Genomic DNA, 15,377 nt, shown 5'->3' on the forward strand with positions numbered 1-15,377 from the left:
TTTTTTTTTTTTTTTTGCGGTACGTGGGCCTCTCACTGTTGTGGCCTGTCCCATTGCGGAGCACAGGCTCTGGACGCACGGGCTCAGCGGCCACAGCTCACTGGCCCAGCCGCTCCGCGGCATGTGGGATCTTCCCAGACCGGGGCACGAACCCGTGTCCCTTGCATCTTCTTAAGACAAGTGTATGAAACAACCAGTTTCTTTTCACATCACAGAATGCCATGCTACACTAACTGTCATCTTTTCCTAAGAAATTTAAGGTGTTTTCAAATATTGACTTTTATAGTGTTGGGATTTAAACTTTAATATTTGTAAAGTCTCTAAATTAGAGGTTTTTAGACTATGTTATGTTAAGGGTTTCCAGACTTTGTTCTGAGTTGCAAGTTCATTATTGTATTTCATTAAATATAATTGATTTCTAAGACTGTTACTGTAACATCTGTTTTGGGTCGAGAAGAAAGTGCATGGACATTGTTTACTTTCCTTAAAGATAAAAAAATAGTATGTTTTATAAACTGAAAGAAAAGAGCCTTCTGAAATAGGGACCAAATCAGGGAGAATTTTTACATAGGAAAACAGCAGAATTTCAGTCTCAGTGTGAGGGTTCTTAAGTGTAGAATAATAGGAAAGACCACCAGGGTTCCCTCTTGTTAGTTGTTTACAGTTGTGTATTGTGTTCTTAGGGCGATTCCAGGCTGCTGATCGCTCAGAGTTGATAAAGACCACAGAAAAGATAGACGTGTCGATGGACATGAAGCCTTCCTGGACCACCAGAGATGTTGCACTGTCAGTGAACCGGGCTTTCAGGTGGCTGATTTTGTTGGACTTCTCTTAAAACAAATGTTCCATAATTTTTTTAAAAAAGTGCTGATTGTTCAATACTATTAACAAAATTGACAGCTTAAAATGGTGGTGGGTATAGTTTTTAAACATTCAGTTAGAGTTAAATGATCTGCCTATCAGTGTGGTAAAAAGAAAAACTTGTTTTTACTTTTTGTGAAATGTTGAATTTTATTCTTATATGTGAAGAGACTTGAAGAATGTTTTAGCTTTTTACTTTTGTCATTCATGTATAATAATGAAACCCTTTTCCATTCAGGATGATTGGTCTCTTTTCTCATGGCTTCTTGGCTGGCTGTGCTGTGTGGAATATTGTTGTGATATATGTTTTAGCAGGAGACGAGCTTTCTAACCTCTCAAACCTTCTGCAACAATACAAGACGTTAGCATATCCATTCCAGAGTCTTCTCTACTTGCTTTTGGCTCTAAGTACAGTTTCAGCTTTTGACAGGTAAGACTCTTGAGACTGCAGATCCCTCTAACTTTTCTTCAAGAGGAAGTGTTGAGCAAAATGTGTCCCTGACTGACTGACATTTTCAAAATAGAATTATATTAATATTATTATTAATATTATATTAATAGTTTAATTATTAATTAATTAATTAAATAAAATTAATTAAACAATTAATTATTAATTAATTATATTATTATTAATTAATATTATAATATTAATATTATTTTGACTTTTTAAAAAAGCCATTCTGTTTCTGGTTTTTTTTGGGGGGTGGGGGATGGGACTACTGTGAGCAAAAATATCCCCCAAAGTCTTAACCCATTCCAGCATCAACTCTAAGCCCAAAATTTCATACAAATATAATCAGCTCAGAAAGTCCCAAACATCTTCCAGATGACCTGAATCAGGTATAGACAAAACTCTGGGTATTTTATTAGTTTCCTAGGGCTGCTGTAACAAAGTACTACGAGTTGGGTGGCTTGAAACAGGAATTTATTTTCTCAGTTCTGGAATGCAGAAGTCTAAAATCAAGGTGTGGGCAAGGTTGGTTCCGTTTTGGAGGGCTCCAAGGAGAGTCTGTTCCTGCCTCTTTCCTAGCTTCCAGAGGTTTCTGGCAGTCCTTGGTGTTCCTTGGCTTGTAGATGGATGCATCACTCCAACCTCTCCTTCTGTTGTCACATGACAGTCTAGTCTCTTCTGTGTGTGTCTTCTCTTCTTGTAAGGACACTAGTCATATTGGATTAGGGCCCATTGTAATGGCCTCATCTTAAGTTGATCGCATCTGCAAAGGCTCTATTTCCAAATAAGGTCACGTTCATAGGTACCAGAGTTTAGAAGTTCAATATATCTTTTTGGGAACACAATTCAACCCATTAAGAAAAACAACGTGTAACCCAATAATATGGGTAATAGAAAGAGGTATAATAGAATCTAATGGAATTTGCCAATCAAGTTTAATTTATTTCTTCTTAACTCTAAAGGAATGATGACTAAAATAGTCTTCTAGTTAAATGTTTTATGTTGCCTTTGTAAATAAGATATCCTTTCATGTGTGTTAAGTATAAACTGTAGCTACTTAAAGCTTAGTAATAGACAACACATGTGGTAGCATTAAAATAGAGAAGGAAGAAACTATTGTCCAGAGAGTACAGTTTTGTAAGATGTTTACAGCTGCACTGTGACAAGAGGCTTTTGTATTTTCTAGGATTGACTTTGCTAAAACATCAGTAGCCATCCGAAATTTTCTTGCCCTGGATCCAACAGCTTTAGCATCTTTCTGTGAGTAAATAGTTTAATTTGATAACTCTGTAACTTTGAACCAGAAAGAGTATAATTTTATTTTAAAACAGACTTTATATTATTGCTACTTATAAACATTACATATAGATATTCAGCGGAATTTGTAATTAAAAAACCATGGTAGGCATAATTTTGATAGAATTATTTTTTAATAGAGGTTATCTAAATAACTTTTAAAAGCTTGTTATTCTGTATTGCTTAATATTTAACTTTTGTGTTTTCTACTTAACATTAAACAGATTGAGCTGATAGGGCATTTTAGTAACAAATACTATTTTATATCTTTTTGATAATTTGGAATAAATTTTGTTCTAATTATGAGAATATTAATAAAACTAATTTTAGGACCTTGAGTAAGTCATTTAATTTCTTAAAAGATCTTCTAGGTTCTTGTCAGCCTAATGATGAAATAGTAAGCATCAAAACACCCTTCTCTACCTATATTCTTGAAAAATAATGTAAGACTATCCAGCCTATTGAAATTGACTAAGTGAAATTTTTTTTGTATCATCATTCCCCAAAGTACAGATTATTTTTGATCTTAAAGTAATCTATAAGTTAAAAATAATTAATTTTAATTAATTTTATTAATTAATTAAAAATAATTGTTAAAAATACATTATTAGTAATTCATTTGTCTTTTTCTCAGTGTACTTTACTGCTCTTATATTATCTCTGAGTCAACAAATGACAAGTGACAGAATCCACCTTTACACACCTTCTTCTGTTAATGGTAGCCTCTGGTAAGAATTCACAGTAGCATTAGTAATTGTTGATTGTAATAACAGCAACGATGGGAGTAATGGTGCTATTCTTATCCTTTCACTCTTTTACTTGTTTTCATCTATAAATAATATTGAGGGCCCTGTTTTATTACCAAAATTATGGCCAAAAAAAACCCTATTCAATTGGTTAATGGGTAACTATTGTTGTATACTCCTGCATTTCTAATGAAATGTTTTGTAAAAAAATCTGTTTTAAATCTCTGAAGTGATGGTTTTAAAATAAATCATTACATGGTGAACTGGGGGAGCACCACATCCTCACCCCCAATCAGGGAGCCTGATACCGCAGAGTAGTGATGGGAGTGGGTACCTTGGGATAGAATCAGGAAACCAAGCAAGAAAGAGGAAACCACCAAGAAAGAGAGTGAACTAGGGAGAGTCTGCTTCCGCCGATCAGTGGCCAGCCATGAGAGTGACAGGATGGCTGAGATCCCACTTCACAAAACTTAGAGGGGCAGTCTTGTTTGAAGAGAGTGGCTAGGGGCTTGAGGTTAAGAGAGAAAGGAATGATTGAAGAGTAGCACTAACAGTAGTTGGAAGGGAAACTTAGAAAAATTCTTTGGCAACAGTAAATTTCCATTACATCTGTGTACAAAGTAAATCTGTTTAGAATTCAATAACATTTGAACCTTTGTTCTCAAGATATATATCGTGTTATTTTATAGGGAAGTTATAGTTTATGCTTGTTATTCCTCTGGGTGAGGACTGCTCATTTTGTTTAAAGTTTATAAAATAGATATATCTGGATATATGGACCAAAATGAAGACATTTCTGATGAGTATTTCTGTACCTTTAGGGCAGAAGGAGTTGAGGAACAGGTTCTCCAGCCATGGATTGTGGTGAATCTGGTGGTGGCCCTTCTGGTTGGATTATCTTGGCTTTTTTTGTCTTATAGGCCAGGCATGGATCTTAGTGAAGGTATGTATTAAAGAAAAAATAGTATATCATAAAATCTTCTGTAATGACTTTATAAATCTTCTTTTAATGGATATAGCTTACAATGTTTCAATAACAAAGATATATTTAAAGTAAAATAACTTAAGAAGAATAATAATAAAGTGGTGAAACAGAATGCCACGAGAAGCAGGGAGGAGTGTGTAGGAGAGCTGTAGTCTTGAAGTATCGAATACTTCATGAGGGGCTTCTGTGGTGCTGTCTCATACTTTGGAGGCATTTCTTCTCTTGGAACGCTTCAGGTATTTTATAGGAAGTTTTTGCTCTTCGTTTCTCTTAGTCTTTTTCTGATCAAAGTATCTCTTAATGTGAAATAAATCATGCTTCATCTATTAGCCTCTGTTAGACACATATTCAAGTGAATTTATTCTTACCTCCTCCTCTACCTGCCACAAAATCTTAACCCCTCGTTGTCTAATGAAGTGTTTAGTAATCCTACCTTCAGTGTGCCCAGGCTGAAGTGAGATTTGCTAATCTCTATCCTCAGACCCCTCTTGGAACACCTGAAGAAGAGTCACATTAGCAAACTGTTAGTCTTCTCAGCACTGCTTTGGGAACTGCTTAGTATTTGTATTGTAAGTTGTATTTCCTGGCAGATGTTCCACAATTTCACCCTTGAATCTCTTTGATATTTTCTGGACTTTGGTTATTATTTTATTCTTGATTGGTTAAACATCCTGAGCATTTAACTGCAGTTTGACCAACTGATTATAGCCTATGTCTCAGAAGTCTTGGAACTGAGAATCTTTTCAACATTTCCATTTGTAAAAACCAAGACAAAAAATGTGATCTTCTTGTGTATTTTCATTCATAAATGTACCTTTGCTCATGTTGTTCACTAATTATTCCTTTGGATATATTTAAAGTATTAAAAGAAATCTTCTTAGGCTTTAAGTATTTTGCTGTTTTTCTTTCACTCAGTATAGTTTTTAGTCATTCAAAGATTTTTTCATCTAATGCTTACATCAGACGACTTCATTTTGTTAATTCCTAAGGTTTTCTTCTTTTGTATTTCCTGATATTTTAATAAATTATGTGTCTATGCTAAGTAATAGTTTAAATGTAGAAATGTCAACTAATAACATTCTGCACTGTGGTTGGGATTAAAGCTGCATGCAGCTGGCTTGTGTAGTATTCAGTCTAAATCACAAAGTGTGTGTTACTTATTAAATATTTCCAGAATCCTGCTTTTAGGGTCATGTGAGTCAAATAACATTTCCATGTGGATAAAAAAAGGAAATATAAAATGAGGATGATAATACTCGCTTAAAGAGTTGTTATGGTGATTAAATAGGGTAACATATTTAAGATATCCTGGCACACACCTCATCTTAGTTCCAGGTCCTCCACTGCATCTGTGTCCTACATTTTAGGTTATCATGATCACTATAGAATTAGACCTCTTAGATGTCTAATGATCCTGGATTCTCTAAGTGACTTAAATTTCCTGGTAAGAGTTATTATACTGTCTCTATTATATTATATGTTTTATTTTTCAAGGGTTTATAATACATTCAAAACTTGTATATCTCAAAATGCAAAACGTGTACATTTGTCATTAGTTCACCTTTTAAATCAGATTTCACAATCAAGAATTCTTACTTGTACTTGAGGGCTTTCTATTATCATATAATATGTCAATATTTAAAGACTGTTTATAACTAAGCTATAAAACTCTTTTTGAGATACTGGGAAATCATTTTGAGTGTGATTTGTTCATCTTCTCTCCCAGAGTTGATGTTCTCCTCTGATGTGGAAGAATATCCTGATAAAGATAGAGGAATCAAAGCCTCTTCATAGTGCCAACTCACCTTCAGAGTAATTACCTAGTATTTAGAATTTTTCCCATTCTTGTTTTTAAATGTATTTTTATAAGATATTTACAGATGTATTTGGAATTGATTTTTCGATTATATAATACTGAAGAATTTCTCAGGATTATGGAAAATGTTAAAATTGTATCTGTGATTTATACTCAACCATTAATTTCCATAGCATTATTGTCTTTATGACAAAGGAGATGCTGAGGTAGAAACCAGCAGGTGAAAGTGTTTATTTCCTGTTTTCTCAAATTAGTTGCATTTATAATCATTATCTTTAAAAGTACTGTATACAGTGCTTTTAAAAAAGCCATAACTTTAGTGTTACAAAATAGGTTTAAACATTAATTTAGGGAATAGGGAAGAAGGGGGGAAAAAGGACCTTCATTATTTTTCATGACTCCTTACTGAATAAATTGAAATATGAAATTTGGTTTTTTTTGAAACTGGTTCAGTGGTTGTGTATCATGTAATAAGTCTAATGTAATGTAATTTAGCTTGAAAGATGCTTTATTTCATGGCTAATAAAAAGGAAATGTAACTTTTATTTGAAAAGTTTTATAATCGTAAAAGTTTATTTTTCTTGAAGACCTGTACCAGTAGTTCCCGTATCTGGTTGCACATCAGAATCATTTAGGGAGCTTTAAAAAAACATATATTGCAGAAGAGAAGCCAAGTGGGCCAAGAGCTCAGGAGAACAAAGGAGAGGCCTGCGAACCTATTAATACTCACTTGACCTCTGCAGACCCCTTCCCCTGCTTCTTTTTTACATGACAAGAAGTATGAGTAGGAATTCACTATACCTAATCTCAAGCTCTTTGTCAGAGAGATCTTTGGCTGTCACGGAAATCCCACTCTTCAGGTGGGTCCTGCACTCAAAGAGGTCTCTTCAGAGCTGTATCCAGTGATGCCTCAACTGGTATGAGACCTAGAGCTCAAGACATTAAGGCTCACTGTGAGAAAAGGTGTCTCAGAAGCTCTTGAGCACCTCAGTAAAACTGGGCCTGCCCTGTTAGCAAGCCACTGAATGCTGTGGAGCAGAAGAGGAGTGACAAATTGATGATGGAGTTGGCTGGCTCTGAGCACAGGTCTAAATTTGGTACGCACACCATACTAGGAATATCTTGCTGTTTGTAAGGCCAGAGCTGCTGAAAAGGGAATTCCCTTTCTGTCACAGAATTGTGAATCCACTGACAATCCTGAAGTCATCCTGCCTGTTCCAGCTTTCACTGTGATCAGCAATGCTTTTCATGTTGGCATCAAGCTGGCAGTGCAGGAGTTCATGATCCTCCCTGCCAGCAAACTTCAGGGAAGCCACGCTCATTAGAGCTGAAGCTTACCACACCTGAACAATGTCGTCAAGGAGAAACATGAAAGAACCAATGTGGGGGATTTTGGTGAGCTGAATATTGTCCCCCAAAGATGTCCATGTCCCAATCCGTGGAATCTGGTGGAGCTGTACAAATTTTTCATCAAGGAAAACACAGTGGTATCTATCAAAAAACTTTTGGCCATGATGATTGAGAAACTTGGAGGAAGTTCGTTGCTAATGTATGTCTCCATGATTGGCTCAAAATCATAATTTTTCTCACCTTTCTCCATACATCACATGTTGGGTAGAGTGGTATACTTAGTAGAGTTCCTGAGGTGTCAAAAAGCAAGATCCCCAGTGGGGTTTTTGTCATTGTTTTTTGGGTGCAAAATATTCGGTAATTAATACCTGCCTCTCCCCACTCCCCGCAGGCAGAACAAAATATACATAGGCTTCTATGCTCCATTCCCAGAGATTCAGATTCATTGGGTCTGAGATGGTACCTGGAACACTGTCTTTTAGAAAAAGGTATGCCAAGTGGTTGTGATATAGCCAGTAGACTAGCCAGCATTTGGGATCTCTGGCCTACGTGTACCATTTGTAATTTATTATGAAACAAAGCTTGGATTGCAATAGATGACTTGATTTGATCTTGATCAAATTGCTAGGTTTGTGAGAGGACAAAAAAAAGAAAGAAAATGAATAAAACATGGTACCTGTCTTTTAGTGACTCATAATCTAGTCAAAAGACAGAGATAGGCATAGGAGTTGAAGAATCTAGGGAAGTATTTCAGGTAAGGGGTATGTGCAGGTCCTTTATAGGATGGATAGGATTTCTACTGGTGGAAGTGGAGACAAAGAAAAGGCTATACACGTGAGTGAGCTCTGAGGGATTTTTATTTGGAAACTATCAAATGTAAAATTGTTGAAAGACTAATGTAATAGCAACTATAATCTATATCAACTTAGATTATTGTTAAATTTTTGCCTCATTTGCTTTCTTTCTTTATACATCCTTTCTCTTGGTAAATCTTTTGAAAGTAAGTTGCTAACATCATGTCACTTCACCCAAATATTTAAGCATGCATCCTCCAAAAAGAACATTTTTCTGCATAGCACAATATCATTCAAACAGTTGGAAAAACAATAATTTCAGTCCATTCTCAAATTTTCCCAGATGTCTCTTAAGATCTAGTCATGGTTTACGCATTTCAGTTTGTTATCTAAATTTAAAATGGTCTCATCTTTTCTCCCCCATGATATATATATATATATATATTTTTTTAGATGTTGGGGGTAGGAGTTTATTAATTTATTTTATTTATTTTTGCTGTGTTGGGTCTTCGTTTCTGTGTGAGGGCTTTCTCTAGTTGTGGCAAGCGGGGGCCACTCTTCATCGCGGTGCACGGGCCTCTCACTGTCACGGCCTCTCTTGTTGCGGAGCACAGGCTTCAGTAGTTGTGGCTCACGGGCCTAGTTGCTCCGCGGCAGACCAGGGCTCGAACTCATGTCCCCTGCATTAGCAGGCAGATTCTTAACCACTGCGCCACCAGGGAAGCCCCCCCATGATATTTTTTAATTGAAAAATTTACTGAGATAAATGTAGATTCATGCAAACTTAAATAATACAGAGTAATCCTTTGTACACTTGGCCAGTGCCTCCAAATACCATTTTACAAAATTCATAGTATAATATCACAACCAGCATATTGACACTGACATGATCTACCAATCTTGTACAGATATCCCTAGTTTTACATATCCCTAGTTTTACTTGTACACACTTGTGTGTGTCTGTATATATTAAGTTCTATACAATTTTATCAATTGTGTAGGGTTCATTTATATAGCACCACAGCCCAGGTACTGAACAAGTCCAAAAACCATAAGAATCTCTCATGCTGCCCTTTTATAAACACAACCTCCTTCCCACATCCCCTCCCTGCACCTCTAACTCTAAGCCCTGGCAATCACTAATGTCTTCTATTTCTAAAATTTTGTAATTTCAGTAATGTTATAAGTTGAATCGTACAGTGTGTAATCTTTTGGGATTAGCTTCTTTCTGCTCAGCGCATTCCCTGGAGATTAACCCACGTTGTATGGCCATAGTTCATTCCTTTTTATTGCAAAGCCATGATCCAAGGTATGTATTGAAGTTTAACCACTTACCTGTCAAAGGACATCTGAGCTGATTCCACTTTTTGACTATTATGAACAAAGCTGCTGTGAACATTTGTGTATAGCTTTTTGAGTGAATGTGAGTTTTCATTTCTCTGGGATAGACACCCTGGAGTGCAATTGCTGGGTTGTATGGTAGTTCCATGCTTAGTTTTTTTAAGAAATTACCAAACTCTTTTCAGAGAGGCCATACCATTCTACGTTCCCCCGTGATATTTTGTGTGTGTGTGTGTGTGTGTGTGTGTGTGTACGAAGAATCCAAACCAGTTTTTAAAAATAGTCCCACCTACATTTTTATTTGTTTGATTTTTTTTACCCGTAAAAGTATCATTGAGTTTGTTTCTCTACCTCCTGAATTTCCTGTAGACTGGAGGTTAGGGCTAGAGGTTTGATTAAAGTTAGGTTAGATTTTTGTTGTTGCATCACATGAACCCTAAGGAAGTCAGAGTGTGCTGGTGGACAGCAAGTCTCTTTGAACAGTGATTAAACACGACACAGCACAGACTCAGAATGACAGCAAACATGTATCAAGGGCATTGGGGTATTGTGCCATGAACCCTGAAGAGTGAAAGGTGAGGATCAGATTCCTGCCCCCAAAGAACTCTATCTTTTGAAATTAACAACTAATTCTAATAGTGTGAGCCCACTAATAGGGATATGCCAAGTAGCAGCTTGGAGACAGCAATTAATTCTGCTTTGGGGGTATGTGTATGGGGTTATAAAACTTAAGGCTGAACTCTGAGGTGGCCTTTGAATAAAAGAAAAATAGATTCCATATAGAATGGCCATAAGTAATGATCCTGAGGTGTAAAGGGCATTTTGGAGTCCCTGGTTTTACATATTATGGAATTAAAATTTTGTGGCCAATAAAGAAACTCTGGAAGTTTGTGTGCTTTACAAGGTAAGCTGTATTAGCACTGAAGCAGTGGAAAGAGTGGATGACAGCAGGCCAGGAGACCCATGAGTAAACCATTCCAGGCATCTGTGTGTGAGATGTCCTAGACGAGGTGCCACAGAGAGAAAGAGTAGGGTTCAGATATTTAGGGTTAGAATTCAAAACTGTGTCTGAAGTTTTAAGCTTTTGTGGATATGACATTGCTACATTAACTACGTTTGGAACATATTAGAGGTCTGAGAGGGAAGATGAATATTAACGTGTTGTGTTATGAGTCTATGGGACAGTCGAGTAAAGATGTCCACGTAGACTGTTGTAAATATAACATCTGGAGCGCAGGGGATAGTGTAAGGAGGTGTAGGGAGAAGAGGGCTTATGATGGGTTAAGGGGCAGGCAAGAAACGAACCAAGTTCAATCCCCGTGCTGAGGAGCCTTGTTGTCCACAAGCTTGCTCTGACTTCCTTCAAAGGGAGACTTAAACGGCCTGGGCAAGGACTTGCCGCTGACCCTGCAGGCTCGCTTAACTAGCACGCCCCCAAAGCTAGCCTGGGGCAGAAGCCTGGCGCGAACGTGTGGGTCACGCGGGGCGCCGGTGGGTTGCTGCGTGCACAGGAAAAGCGTGGGAAAGGCGGGGGGAGGGCTGCGCCTGCGCAGTAGCAGGTCGTCAGTTGGTTAGTGCGCAGACCTGCCCAGCTGCGGATGGAGGGATGGAGCCGCCCCGAGACGTGCGCAAGGTTTCCAGCACAGCACATAACCGCAGCGGGCGGGTCCATTCCCTGTACACAGCCCCGATACTTCAGAGGATTCCCCGTATCAACTTGGAAAACACACATGCTAGAGGGTCGGAGTTCTCTTCTGCAACCCGTAACATCCAGGAGCAGGGCAAGACCTTGAATCGGCCCAAAGACGAGGCCAAGGATGGTCCTGGGCACCGGCTGCTGAATGTAAGTGGGGGGCCTGGTGGAGGAGTTTGTCCCCTACCAGACCACCTAGAGGGTTGGGAAGGACCAAGGGGTCAATGCGTGCTGATGGGAGGGAGGGAAACATGCGCTCGTTTTGGAGAGCGGTAACACCTGAGGAAAAGTTTACTTGTGGGACCCTGACAGTTATTTAATTGGTCAGAGCCCCGTTTTATTAATTGTTAAGTGAAGACAGTAATTACTACCTACCTTAGAGGGTTGTCTGAAAAACTAAAGGAGGTAGTGATATGAAGGACTTAATACAGTCCAAAGTAAAGAGTTAATAAATGTTAGCTGCTGTCATCATCATCATTATCATCATTGGGAATTCATTTGTATGGTTGAAGGGCTAAACTCCAGAAACCTTAGTTACCTCTGTTTTCAATTCCTGAGGTTCTTACAGATAAACCTGTAGGAGCAAAACTCTATCATATCTGCAAAGTGATTTATTGGCTTCCTGTTCTTAATTAGGTAAATTTGTTTTTGAAGTGTGTGAAACTCTTGAGTTTAATTACCATTTAGTGGTACTGCCAGAGCATAGAGGAAACGGAAAAGAGGAATCAAGTTGAAACTCACTTTTTCAAAGTTTGTTAGAGCATTATTAGGAAATTTTACATTCTCTGTTGGTCTTAAGTTATTAAAAAATAGTACAGTATTTATCAGGAAACAAATGGTACACAAGAAGGTGATGTACTTTTCTATAAATTTAAGGAGTTGAATTACTTGATGTGTGAAGTACCATCTTAATTCTAAAAACTTAGAATCTTGACTCACTGTTATGATAAATTGAGAGCATATTAAGGTTTAGCTTTAGGATAATACAAGAAAAAATTGCAGAGTTTGTGTTAAGAGAAGTATGTTTGGAAATCTAGGCCATAGGAGGTGCTTGTTGTATGTCCTCTTAAGGAATTTGGACTTTTATTCTGTAGAATGGTGGTTTCCAATTTTTATGAGTATGAGGGTACCTTTTTGTTGTTTAAAAAAAGAAATCTCTCCACAATAAAAGTAGCTGGCTCTTTAGTATCTGCTGACTGGGAAAATCTATAATGATAAAAAAGCTACCATGTGGCAGTGTTGTTGATGGAATTTGCTAATAGATAAAACAGCATCTACATACATTCAAAAAAGAGTAGGGCACATATATGCAAGGTACATTGTTTACCCGAGTTTGGTTTCCCAAATTATTTGACCATAGAATATTTTAACATTTTGGTAGAACAGCAAAAAGAATTTAGGAAATTAAATGTGCACTTGGATTTAGTTATAATGATCTCATAAATGAATTCTTTTCAGATACAGATCCAGAGGAATGAGTTTACGTGACGTAGATGTTTATTATACAGTAAACTTAGAGTAATATGATAACTATATGCTATTTAAATTATTATAACAACTACTATAAGATATATGATGTAGATCGTTGAACATGGAATGGATGACCCTCTTCAATTTAGTAAATGCTGTCTATGCATCAGTACACCACAGATGGAACTTATATATTTGGCAAAAGGTCGTCTTTTCTATGACTTCTTGGCGTGTGTGTGTGTGTGTGTGTGTGTATGTATGGCACATGATTTCTTGAAAGCGGATTATCATAGGGTAATAAGAACAGCTATATAAATATGTCTGGTATTTTCTGTACAAAATGTTTAGTAATTTCTGTACAAGTTTTTTAAAACTTGGAAACAAATACATCTCTCAGAGATGTCTCACATCTCTCAGTATATTTGGAAAACAGTAATTTGTAGATAGTGCTTAGAACACATTTGATTTCAAGTATATTCAAAGTTGAGAACCACTGCTACAGGTGATAGGAAACGGTTGGTTTTAAGCAGGGGGATGACATGGATCAGATGTACTTTGCTGAAAAAATAGTTTTGGCTATCAGGATTTAAGGTGAGATTACAGACGTAGTGGGGAGCGAGGCCAATAAAGTAAGATCTCTGAAGGGATGGAAAAGTATGGGCTCTAGAGTACAGGTGGAGGTGTTCTCCAGGGATAGGAAGAAGGGCATCTCTTCATCCAGAGCGGTGTTTATCTTTGGATCACCGGTGTCCAAACTTTCTGGGGGTGCTTGTTATAACCTAGATTCCTGGACCTCCACCTTAGACCTACTGAATCTAGAAGAGTGGGGGCCTGGGAATATGCTCAGATTTTAAACTATCCCAAGTGATGCTTAGATTCATGCTTGAGAATTACTGCAGATAGAGGAAAAGGCTAGGCATTGATGTGGGGATTATACACTGAGGATGTAGGCTGCAGAAGGAGGCAAGTGGAGCTAGAAGAGTTTATAAACTGGGTGAAAGAGAAAGGAGGTCTCAATGAGATTTTTAAAAGGTTATCAAATGTAAATTACTGAGAGAACTGGAAGGATTAGCTAGAGATAGTGCTCAGATCAAGGGATATTGTAGTTGATGACTTTAGTGAAAATGTGGATAATCTATCCCTCACCTTGACATCAGTTCTTTGAATGGCCTTAATTCCTTTCAGCAGCTTACTGCAATTCTACATCTTGGACCTTGCCTTCACTCTGAGTTTCACCTCCCAAATCCTGAAATCTGTTATGTTATTTCCCAATCTCTCATTATTTACTTTGAAATATGTATCAAGCTTTGTGCTAGACACTGAGGATACAACGGTGATCAAGACAGGCAAAGCACCTTCCCTTGGAAGCTAACATTTGAATCGTAGAGACAGTTACAGATTAGGCTGTTGTTCTAAGGAAATAAAAGGGCACTATGATAGAGAATCATTGTGGAGGGACAGATAGGACTTTGGATAGGCGATCAGAGAAGGCCTCTGAGGAGGTGGCTTTTAAGTGAAAACCTGAAAATGAGAAGAAGCTAGCCATTTAAAGAGTGGGGAGATGGAGGCGGAGAGCATACGAATAAACAAGTGTGAAGTTTCTATAGCTTGGACTGTTCATGGAGCATAGTGAATGAGAGGGAGAGTAGCATGAAATGAGGCCATAACATATCTTTTTGTATGTTTAAAGTCCCTTTTAAAATCTTTTTTTTTTTTTTTGGTGAATTGCCCGTTTGAGTCATTTTCCTATCATTTTTCTTTTCCCCCTCAGTTTTTCAAAAGTTCTTTATTGGGGATATTAGATCTGCATCTGTGATATGTGTTACAAATATTTTCTCACAATTCAACAGTTGTCTTTTGACTTTTATGGTACTTTTTGCTATGCAAAAGATTCTTAATTTTATGAGGTCAAGTTTATAATCTTTTATTGCATCTGAATTTTGTGTCTTAGTTAAAAACTATTTACATATGCCCAGGTCATGAAGGAATTTACCTATTTTGCCTTCTTGTACTTGCGTATCATTTTTACATTTAGATTCCTGATTTATTTGGACTGTGTGGTATGAGGTCTGGATTTAATTTTTTTTCTTTTCCCAAATAGATGTCTCAACACCATCTATTTTTTAAAAAATCCATCTTTGCCCCAGTGTTTTGAGATGCCACCTGTATACATAAGTTTTATACATAAGCTACCACATGTATTTGGTTTTTTCTGGACTTCCTATTCTATTCCATTGCTGTTTATCAGTTCATGTACCAAGACCATACTACTTTTTTAAGCAAAGATATTGACTTTGTTGCAAGAATCTTTAACATGCTAAATGCCCTATGAATATTGAAGAAGGGAATATGGAATACAGCATTTCCCAAAGTCAGTCATTTTTAGAAAGCATTTCAAGTATTTCATGAATACACCTTGGGAAAAGTACTGAAGACCATACTATTTTATTTTAAAGACTTACAGTGTGTTTTAATGTCTGGTAAGACTGGTTCCCCACCCCTCCCCCTGCCCTTGTAGATTTCTTTTCCAATGATTTCCTGACTATTCTCACTTTTTTTTTTTTTTTTTTTTTT

The 15,377-nt window shown here is 37.2% G+C and overlaps 2 protein-coding genes across 7 annotated transcripts in view; both read left to right on the top strand.

Moving 5' to 3' along the window:
• Positions 1 to 8,713, top strand: part of TMEM237 (transmembrane protein 237) — a 25,648-nt gene extending 16,935 nt beyond the window's left edge. For 3 of the 6 annotated variants that reach the window (XM_027123985.1, XM_027123993.1, XM_027124004.1), the window contains exons 8-13: positions 684 to 807; positions 1,100 to 1,291; positions 2,499 to 2,572; positions 3,243 to 3,336; positions 4,176 to 4,297; positions 6,066 to 6,712. In XM_027123985.1, coding sequence (XP_026979786.1) covers positions 684 to 807; positions 1,100 to 1,291; positions 2,499 to 2,572; positions 3,243 to 3,336; positions 4,176 to 4,297; positions 6,066 to 6,133 — 674 coding nt within the window. In that variant the 3' untranslated portion in view covers positions 6,134 to 6,712. Of the gene's footprint in view, positions 1 to 683; positions 808 to 1,099; positions 1,292 to 2,498; positions 2,573 to 3,242; positions 3,337 to 4,175; positions 4,298 to 4,820; positions 5,308 to 6,065; positions 6,713 to 7,330 lie in introns of those variants that run through there. The other 3 variants (XM_027124021.1, XM_027124012.1, XR_003436592.1) reach the window with 3 other exon arrangements.
• Positions 8,714 to 8,989: 276 nt separating this feature from the next.
• The window catches only part of CATSPERT (catsper channel auxiliary subunit tau), a 130,710-nt gene continuing 124,322 nt past the window's right edge, over positions 8,990 to 15,377 (top strand). The window contains 1 exon segment of the mRNA XM_027124067.1: positions 8,990 to 11,483. Coding sequence (XP_026979868.1) covers positions 11,247 to 11,483 — 237 coding nt within the window. The 5' untranslated portion in view covers positions 8,990 to 11,246.

The sequence above is a fragment of the Aethalodelphis obliquidens genome, unplaced genomic scaffold (genome assembly GCF_003676395.1).
Source record: "Aethalodelphis obliquidens isolate GAN/ISIS:26980383/991018 unplaced genomic scaffold, ASM367639v1 scaffold2, whole genome shotgun sequence".
Classification (NCBI taxonomy): Eukaryota; Metazoa; Chordata; class Mammalia; order Artiodactyla; family Delphinidae; genus Aethalodelphis; species Aethalodelphis obliquidens.